General features: G+C 46.6%; 1 protein-coding gene across 1 annotated transcript in view; it reads right to left on the bottom strand.

Annotated features, from left to right (window-relative positions):
• grin2ba (glutamate receptor, ionotropic, N-methyl D-aspartate 2B, genome duplicate a) overlaps positions 1 to 10,604 on the bottom strand; it is a gene marked incomplete at its 5' end in the record, with an annotated part of 78,980 nt that overhangs the window by 26,542 nt on the left and 41,834 nt on the right. The window contains one exon of the mRNA XM_020624976.1: positions 3,104 to 3,218. Within this exon, the coding sequence (XP_020480632.1) occupies positions 3,104 to 3,218 (115 nt within the window). The remainder of the gene's footprint in view (positions 1 to 3,103; positions 3,219 to 10,604) is intronic.

The raw sequence follows: 10,604 nt of genomic DNA, 5'->3' as shown, positions 1-10,604 counted from the left end.
AGAGGAGAGGGAGGAGAGAGAGGGAGGAGAGAAAGGGGAGAGAGGAGAGGGAGGAGCGGGAGGAGAGGGAGGAGGGGAGAGGAGAGGGAGAGGGAGGAGAGAAAGGGGAGAGAGGAGAGGGAGGAGGAGAGGGAGGACTGGGGCCTACAGAGAATAAGAACAAGGTTACCATGAAGGACGAGACTGAAACGGGTGAAGAGCAGAATTCCGATCAAGAGGAGAGGACGGGGGGGAGACGGAGAAGTGGACTGAGAGATGAAACCAGAGGGAGCGGGACAGATGAAACTATAGATGGAGCGAAGGAGTTAAATGACTCAGATGCAAAGCGCTGGCTCCTCTCCAGAGGAGTGTCCAGCTGTGGGCTGAGGGCCCTCCAGCCCTCATGGCTCTACTCCACCCAGTAAGTGTCATCAATTAGTCCATTTCCCCGATGCCGGTGACATGAAACCATACCTGGAGGATCTGCCTCCGCCCTTTTCTCTTCAAGTGCCTGCTAGGCCACTTTGATGGAGGGAAAGCGAGAAAAAAGCAGCGCAGGTTTGGGGGGAGCTGCAGTGCCATTGTGCAACGTCATTAAATATGTGCATGTACAGAGACACACACTGAACCCAAACCTGGGAATGGACAAGCAACAGAGACTGACAGAGATGGAGAGAGAAAGAGGAAGAGGAGGGGTTAGAGATGGAGAGAGAAAGAGGAAGAGGAGGGTTTAGATCAGCCTGAGGGGAGTAAACCCGACTGGACACCAGCAGCCTTCACCAAACTAAAAGGGGCAGTGGAGGTGTGGAAGTGGTTTAGAGATGGAGAGAGAAAGAGGAAGAGAGGAGGGTTTAGAGATGGAGAGAGAAAGAGGAAGAGGAGGGTTTAGAGATGGAGAGAGAAAGAGGAAGAGGAGGGTTTAGAGATGGAGAGAGAAAGAGGAAGAGAGGAGGGTTTAGAGATGGAGAGAGAAAGAGGAAGAGAGGAGGGTTTAGAGATGGAGAGAGAAAGAGGAAGAGGAGGGTTTAGAGATGGAGAGAGAAAGAGGAAGAGGAGGGTTTAGAGATGGAGAGAGAAAGAGGAAGAGAGGAGGGTTTAGAGATGGAGAGAGAAAGAGGAAGAGAGGAGGGTTTAGAGATGGAGAGAGAAAGAGGAAGAGGAGGGTTTAGAGATGGAGAGAGAAAGAGGAAGAGGAGGGTTTAGAGATGGAGAGAGAAAGAGGAAGAGAGGAGGGTTTAGAGATGGAGAGAGAAAGAGGAAGAGGAGGGTTTAGATCAGCCTGAGGGGAGTAAACCCGACTGGACACCAGCAGCCTTCACACAACTAAAAGGTGCAGTGGAGGTGTGGTGGTGGAGCTGGAGCTCATTAGGATCCAAGAAAAGTGGCTCGGCTGGAAGTCGAGCAAAGAATTAAACATGAGGAGGAAAGAAAGGGGCGGTGCAGGCTGAGGGAGAGCGGAGCGATTCACCTTGTTCCCTGATCAGAGGACAGAATATAGATTAGAGAGGCAGCAGAAAGAGACGAACGCCAAGAATAAAGAACAGGGAGAGTCAGAGGAGTCAGGCTGCAGGACGTAGGAACAGCGGAGTGGCAGGAAACACAGATGGTGACTTTACAGGCGGCGGGACGCATCTGGTTCAGGGTCTGACTCCAGATTATTGTTGCCCTGTCTGCACCACCACCTTCTCTCTAATCGGTTTTTACAGGAAGTTCAGTGAGTGCACGTAAAGTTTGACAGAACTTTGGTTTTTAGTCATTAACGATAAAAGCCTTCCTGCCCGACACGACCAGCTCTCAGCCTCCTGCTTCAAGGAGCTCGCTTTGTGCTCAGTCTGCTTTCACTTAACTCTACAGACAGAATTAGATCTGTTTCAATTTCCCCTTTTAACTCTGATCCAGGATCAGTTTATCCTCTGTGTTTTAGTACCATAAATGTTTAAATGATTTAATTAAGTGGTGAAAAGTGCAACTACATAAAAAATTAACAGCAATTTAATTCTTAATCTATGAATTAGACTGAAGTAGAGATGTGCCTGAGCGTGCACGCTGTGCACTGAATTCTGTATTTGGCATTAACGTAACCTTTTACGTCTCTACGTCGTCTTTATTTTGTTCTATTTCTACTTAGGTCAGTTTCATTTAGCAGTGCTGTGACACACAGCTCTCGGCTACAAGACGCTAGCAAAGCTAAAGTTTACACAGGAAGACTTTCAGCATGTCCACAGATGCTTTGCTCAGGTGCATGCTGGGAAGTCTACTCCATGGACACCGCAGCATCTTCATCGCCTCCCGCCTGTGATGTTCTTCACCTTCATCCTCCTCGGTGGCTCTGTGCCGAGGTCAGTGGGCGTTTCAGAGAGATTCAGTCGCCCATATATTTATTCTATAGGCGTGAGCGAGCATGCACGTGCACAAACAGATTGTTGTTTGTGTTAAGGTGCCAACATGCACGTTGGATACACATTTGGAACTTGTTCTATGCGTGATTTGATAAATGAGCGCGCTGACTCTGAAAGTGATGAATATATAAACCATGTACAGTATAATGAGGCTGCTTTTGAACAGCTACAGTACGACATGGTGCTACTCTGACAGTATCTGACCAGATGAAAAACCCTTCATACTGTAGCGTCAGCTGGACTGTGCCGTCACTGTGCCGTGGACTTAAGCTGCTTAGAGGAGCGAAGCGTCCTCCAGCGGAGGTGTCACCAAAATGTATGGCGTGTAAAGTCGAGCACACGACTGTGACCATACAGCAGCTTTTCATCGTTCATCAGTGATAGTTTGATGATTTGTAAAAACACTACATAGGTGATGAAACAGTTGACCAGGCATTAAAAACAAACAGCTGTGAACATCTGCACCGCTCACTCTGGTGTCTGTGCTGCTCAAAGGCACCTTGATCATATCTAATCAGAGCAGCACCTGTAAAACTGGAGGCTTAAAACGCTTGGAAAGTGAAAAGCAGATGATGAGATGCGGATAGAAAGACACACGGAGGCGGTCAGGTAGCGCACGTCAAGGATACAGCTGGGAACAGCTGGGTTTTGACTGGAATGTAACGGCCAGCCGCCAGCGCTTTATGGCCATTTTTCTGTGTTTTAACCAGCACACACACTCTCACCCTCTCCCACTGCCTCTCCTTGTTGAGCAGAATGATGACCAACTTGGGGTGCATCTGGTATCCATCCTCACTGAACGACAGATTGCGCCCCTCAAACGTCACATTCATCAGGTACCTGTAGAGAGAAAGAGTGGAGAGAGACTCACTGAGGCATCGATCACTCGCTGCAAAACCTCTCTGGCAGCGACAGCTCAAAATGCTTTATTTGCTCTATACATCTATATCCTCTCCTGTTCAGTGACTCAATCTCCCAAACATTAAGCTTCATTGTTTGTCAGTTTATTTTTTTAAGGATTTATCTTTTCAGACAATCACACTGACATTACATAAATTCATCATCTGCCAAGAAAAAGCTATCAGCTAATGTCTAAGCAGGTTTTCCTTAAATACATGAATATAAATCAGCCATCAGCTGCAGACAGACATTTGAGCAAAACAGCGGGTGATGATTTTAAAACAGGACAGAGGAAAACGAAGGTTAAAAACACCAGCCATCCCATATGACAGATTCGATGTGTTCACCCTCACTGAGTCAGGATTTTGGGAAATATGCTCTCATACCTATCCACGAACTATGAATCTACAACCAGCAGTCTGTTAGCTTAGCTTAGCACAAAGACCAGAAACAAAGGGAAACAGCTGGTTCTGTTTTCTTCAGGATGTAGCTCCGTAACTTTTGAAGATACGTCAAGTCTGTTTACCCTGTAAGAAATTCACCTCTGGTGTGTCAACAAACAACAAGCAGCAGTGAAAACACAGCCTCCTGGGTGGAGGTAATCATTTGGGTTCTAGTGTTCTGAGTTTATAAGAGGTGTTTGACAATACACTTGGCTCACGAGACAAGATGAAATGGTATCTTCAGTGATGAAACATATGACTGGAAAACCTTTTATTTGGAAAGTAACAACATGCAAATCAGAGCAGGTGCATTTTCAGATGTCATAGCTAATCATCTTGTAATGAATGTCACCCGTTCTACTTTTTGAGAATGTGGTAAAAGACAACAGTCACTGCAAAACGTTTGGCCGCAGACTCAGCTGACCGGCTTCTATCCTGGAGGATTTCACACAAGTCTCTTCGGGCCTTAGAACTGTGCACGAACTCTGCAGGAGCTTCCCACTTCTAACTGAAGCCGTGTGACCTTTCACCCGCCCGTCTTGCTGGCTGCTGCTCTGGTTCTGTTATGTACTGATACTGCGATGCAGCTTTCGCGTTTTAATGTTGCAACATCTCGTGGCTCCTCCACTGTATAATACGATGTCTTTAACGTTAATGCACCTTTAAGAAACAGTTGAAACTGTTGAAACTGTGGCTGCACCACCTCAAAGATAAACTGACCGGTGTTTGCACCTGATTTTTGCTTTGTCCCACAGACACACCACAAAGCGAGCTCTGAAGAAAGGAGCCAAAAATTGAGCGATGCAGTTTGTGTGCAGCCACAAACAAACAATACAGTGTAACACAGCCACAGCAGCTTATCAGATCAGTGTGTGTTGGTGTGTGCGTCTGCTTCAGCCGGCCCGTTTGTGTGGCGGAGAAGGAGAAACCGAGAGAAAGCGGCATTGTTTCTGTCAGATGAGCTCATTTCATCTCCCTTCAAACGAAACACAACACACACATGCCCAGCACCGTTTTCTCTTGCAGTGATTATAGTGAATGTGTGTGGGAGTGTGTGTGTGTGTGTGTGTGTGTGTGTGTGTGTAAGAGAACAGCAATGTTTATGTCAGGTGAACTCGTGTCGCTTCACTGTCATCCCACACACACAAACACACGCAGTATCTCTTAACTCTTTCACTGCCTCACCCTTTACACTCTCTCCTTCCCTCTTTCTGTGTGATTGTTTCCATGGAAACTGCCTCAAAACTGTGCACATCATATATATGCAGATGAATAAATAAATGACAAAAGTAGGTATCTGTGTGTGTGTGTGTGTGTTGTGTGAGAGGCTCTGCACACACCGGCCTGGCTCATCTACCAGGACACACGATCACCGAATCCCGGATGTTCTGAGCCGCCGTCTTCCTCAGAAGAGCGCGACGAAGCTCAACCTCACTGCAGCGCGACTTTAATGCTATACACACCTCGCTGCTGAAATCCAAGTGCTTTAACTTTGCCCGTGTCAGACCTGAGAGATGGAGCAGTTCACAGCTGATCCGGGAGCTTCGGCTTGATGGAATTCAAATTTAAGTGTTTGTGTTTGTTTCCATGCCCCTATCTACTGTCTCTATGCACGTCCTGTGCACAGAACCAAGGGCCTCGTGTAATAATCTAATGCCAGCTCCCTTATTCTATATCCTCTATTAAATATTGGTTCATTTCAGCGGGCTGTGATGAGCAGAACCATCCAGCGTCATACTGTGTCCTGCAGCCCCACGTGTCCGGCTAACAGCCCCGTCCTGTAGAGCCTTGGCACGGATACAAAGTGAACAAAATCTGCTGCATAAATCATAAGCCATTTACAAAATGACTTGACGCTGTGCCCCCGTTAATCTGAACCGAGCAAGCTATTGTTACATGCTACAGCGTGGAGCCTTTGTGTGTGTCTTCGTGCTTATGTGTGCGCATCCTACACATGTTGACAGCAGTAACAGAACGAAACACAAGCATGTGTGTGTTGCCATGGCTCCCACAACCACTGTGAGTTCCAGGCCAATCTGCCGCGTTACTCTCACAGAGGGTGGGAGTGAAAGAGAAAGAGAGAGGTGCGATTCAAAGAAAACAAGGACGGGGATGGGACATATTACTAGGAGACAGCACAGCTCTTGTCCCTCTTCTCCCATGACACTGGGACCGCTGTGTCCACACTAACATGTCCTCTAGCAGACTGTACATCCACATCTGGAAGCTGCTCTGTCAGTCTTCCTTTGCTGCCAGACACAAACACACAGATGGTGGCAAATGAAAGGAATATCCAGAACTAATGAGTGGAAATAAAATCTGCAGGGGCCAACGATTAATCTGCTGCTTATTGTCTTGATTATTTGATTTATCTTTTTATTCACAGAATTTCAAACATTGGGGAAAATGTCCATATCCGCCCACCCGCTAAACCCCTAGTTTTGATATCCTGTTTAACCCGTTAGTCTCCAGCTTGAGGAAAGCACCTGAGCTGTAACGTACAGCGGGTGAATAAACATTCAAACAGCAGCAGCAGAAGTCTCCACCTGGTGACTGGACTCCGACAGGCACTGCTCCAATCAAACCTGCACTAGCATCATCCTCACATTTGTGCAGCATCAAAGGCTCTTCAGTGAATCCCTCCTTCCAGCTATATAAAGAAGATACTGCTGTTGTGAATCAGAGCAGACACAAACCACTGCCGGGCTAACTGTACGGCCTGACACAGATATGTTTTAGTGTGTGTTCTGGTGCAAATAATGGAGGAGTTGTGTGAAATATTGATAAGGTAGTTGAAATAAATTACCCCTGACATGAATTAGTCATCAAATACACTTCCTAGCAGTTACTGTGGTGCTCTCTGGATTTGTAGGAGGATCCTATATGATAACACACTCCATATGGCAGCACGCGGTCCAGGCAGACAAATATACTGTGTACAGTGAGAATGTGAGGCGTGGAGGTGTGAAATTGTCGTGCGTGCATGTGTTTGCACATGTATGCGTCTGTGTATTCAGACATGGGAACCGAATGTGTAAACAGTGTAATAAATTGTGATAATGGGAAGAGAGCGGAGAGATGACGAGACGGGAGCAGAGACGGGAGGACAGCGAGCATCGACGTCGCACACAGCTCCAGATATGAGGCTTTGATTTGATTTATTTTTGTCAAATGGTAGACAGAACCTAATTATGAAGATTATTATAAGCCCTTGAATATATCCTCTACATTTCAGAGATAATGGGTAAAACACTTGAGGCAATAGTCTTCTTCTCCTGTTTATTTAAGTTCAGGGCATTTTGGAAATAAACTTCAAAAGCCTTAGCTAATAAGAATCAAAAATGATAAAATGTTTAAGAGGAATTAGGAGAATCAACCAAATACTGAGGGGCAGAAAAAGTGAAAACAGTGTAGTAACAGTAAAGGGAAAGGCAAATATAACAAGAAACAGAGAAAAGTAGTGAACTGAATAAACCTGAAAAGGGTCTGGAGAGAAGGGAGAGGAGGCAACAGGACAGACAGAGCAGGAGCATCCTGGCCTAGTTCCAGTCGAGCCCCATCACAAACAGGTGCCGTTTTTAACACCTCCCACTGGGCTGCTTCATAAACACACTGTCTGCTGGCCTTTATAGACTCAGCCTGAAGTAGCTCAAAACACACAAACACCCGGGTGGACACGCTGTCCATTGAGCTGGCACCTCATCCTCAATAGGGTCAACATGCTGCTTGAGTGTTGTGCACGCAGCAGTACAAAGAAACACACACAGAGACACCGGGAACACACACAGACTCTGCTGAAAGCCTCATTGAGGCCACAGAAGTCCACTAATGTCCACAGAGCTTAAAAGCACTTGACATCTTTTGAACCCCGGGCTCATCTGGAACCTGTGCATGCCAGGCAGGGTCAGGGCCACTGTGGTCGCATGACTCTCACACTGTTGCTCACTGTGGTCGCTCCTTCGCCGTTGCCTCAGCTCTCGGTGCTTCGCTCTCTCCTCCCTCTTTCTGCTATCTTCATCCGTCAACAACAATGTATCATGTCCAATAGCTGCGAACCCTACCGATCAAACTGAGCCTGTAGTGCCCCAAAGCTCTGCCACACATTGTTTGTATTTGTACATACAGCTGGGGACGACTGAGAGGACAAATGAACCAGCAGCTATTTAGAAGCAACAGTCACCGACATGTTCTGGTTCCAGCTTCTTTAAACATTTGTACCTGTGCATGTAGAATTTGATTAGCTTGTGCTCTGTCCCTTCCTTCCTTTGCCAGTTGTTAGGCTGCTTCAGGTTTTCAATTTGAATTTTCAAATGAATATTTTTAAATGTGGCAGATGTAACAAAAACATTTCTGAAATCACAGGAAAATTTGGAATAAACAATAGGCCAAGCAGTTCTAGTCATGCACATTCTGTGGTAGAGCTACAGTTGTAGAGCTGGTATCCACGAGTTGGCAAGTTTTCATGAGCATAACCAGTTAAATGTTAGAGGGGGCGAGGAGAGACTAGAATTTTTGATTTGGTTAAAAACATACACCTGCAATTATAACACCTTCACAATTAAAAGTGTAGACGAGCAACAGATAAATGGTTGAAACAGCTAAAGTACAAACTGTTCAAGTCCAGCACATAGTTAAGAGTGATGGGTAAACAACTGAAACAGCTAAAGGCCACTCCACGTGTTAGCACTGTGATACCAATGCAAACATAACCAAACCAAACACTGGGAGTTTAATTAATAGGAGAAAAAAAGTTTTCCAAACTAATTTCTTGCAGCAAAACCTGTGCTGCCTAGCACTGCTGTTCTTGACTTTCTTCTTGTCGGAGGTGAGGGATTCATTGGGACTCCCTGATTATTAAAGATAATGTTTAAGTGTCTGTGTGAAACTCTCCAACTGGTGCTCTCTAGAGAATGACGCTGAGAGAGCCTTCTGATTGAGCTGCTTCCTTTTCCTTTTTTAGTAATGAACCAAAAGGGTATCCATCAGGGCGCCCGTCCAGCAAACCAAGCAGCCAGCAGGCCAGGCAACAAGCCATTCATTCAGTTTCTAGTATATAGACTGTAGGCCAGATGCTAATCTCCTGATTGAACACTTGACAACAAAGGTTATCGCCAAACAAATTTAGTTAAGGCAGCGAGGGGCGAAGGATCTTAGCAGCGCTCACAACTGATCTAATCAACAACACAGCTAAGTTGATTATAAAACTGCAGGTCTGGAGTGCAGACAATGGCTGGGGAGGAGCAGAACAGTGGAGAGGAGACGACAGAGTGGGAGCAAAGATGATGGGACTAGAAAAAACAGAGCAGAGCCATGCTCAAAAGAAGAAAACAAAGTGGAGGAAAGCAGCACAGGGCAGAACAAAGGAGACGACTTCAGGGCAGGACAGAGCAGAACACGACAGGAAGACCACAGCAAAGCTGAGAAGAACAGAGCTGTGCACTGCAGAGCGCCAACAGAGCGGGAGAACTGCATTCTGGGGCAGCAGCAGCTGCCATACGCTCCACTGTTTTCTCAAAGCAGTGGTGAAACAAAGCTTCAGAAAGCGAACAAGCAGACAGGGGTTAACATGCCTTCTAAAGAGTTTACTGGGACGGACAACAAAGCTGTGCTGCCTTAGAGTAGGATGCAGTTAAGCCTGGGGCATGAGCAGGAGGAGGATCTATATCCTCAGACACAGTACAGTCCATAAAGGTGAGCATGTGTTTCTGCAGCAGGTTCCTGTGTTCGCCTGCTGCTGTGAGTGTGAGCGTCAGCATAGTGTAAACTGTACCTGGGTGGTTGTGTACTTATAATCAGTGAATCTGTACAGACGCAGAATGTGTGTCTGTATGTGAATGCAAGTGTGAATCAGTGGGAGAGGATTCACTATGTATTACAGAGTACCCTCAGTGGTCAGTTTATTAGGAACATGTGTCAAACTAATCCAACAGTCCTGAGGGTGATAATGTTCAGCTTGTGTTCAACCTGTTGTTGATTCACCGGTGTGATCATTTTAGAGGCTGCCGTCTCTGGTACGACTCAATTTGATAGCATTAAAATAACAGCTGTTTCTATTATTTTGTCCACCCCATCATACCGATGCGGCTAGGCTAAATGACAACAGCTCCAGCAGCAGTGATCACACAGCTGAATCACCACATCTCACATTATTATGCTCATGTAGGAGGATTTCTGTGCAGGACTGTTAGACTGCATTAGTTTTAGCTAGGTGTACCTAATAAACTGCCAACTAAAGGTGTGCGTGTGTGTGTGTGTGTGTGTGTGTGTGTGTGTGTGTGTGCCACAATAGACCTGCTTTTCTAAATGCCATCCCCAACACCATACACAGGGACAGAGTGGCATCTTAAAAGCCCTTAGAGGCAAGTTGGTGATTTGTGACCTGGACTATGCTAAAAGATCTGACTTGAACCGGTTAAAGGGCGACTGACACACAAACTGTGCAGCACCTACGTGCACACAAACACATCTGGCCTCCACTGGCAGTCTGTCTCTCTTTAACACAACAAAGACACTTTCGGCTGCAGCAGACATACAAAGTGGCACACAGGTGAGACTGCCCCTGAATTCGGCTCTGTGCTGAGCTCTGGAGCGTGCACGGCAGGGCCCAGCGCTCGCTGGCTGAAACGCCACTGGGACCAATTAGGCAGCGCGCAGAGCAAAGCGCCCCCGAACACTGCGCTTCACAAGCAGTTCAAACAGTCTGCTGCTGAGACGGACAGCTGAGAGGGCGGGACCTTCCTGAGAAGGGGCCGTTTGTGTGTGTAGTGTGTTATTACATGAGGGGAAGATGATCACAGTGTGTAGTGGTAGAAGGTGCACGCTTGTGTGTGTGTCAGCGTCTGCTGCATCCAAGGTTGTGCTGATCTACAGCAGGACGCTGGTG

Source organism: Monopterus albus, unplaced genomic scaffold (genome assembly GCF_001952655.1).
Source record: "Monopterus albus unplaced genomic scaffold, M_albus_1.0 scaffold342.1, whole genome shotgun sequence".
Classification (NCBI taxonomy): Eukaryota; Metazoa; Chordata; class Actinopteri; order Synbranchiformes; family Synbranchidae; genus Monopterus; species Monopterus albus.
Note: the sequence above shows the minus strand (reverse complement) of the source record. Positions and strands in the feature narration are given on the sequence as shown.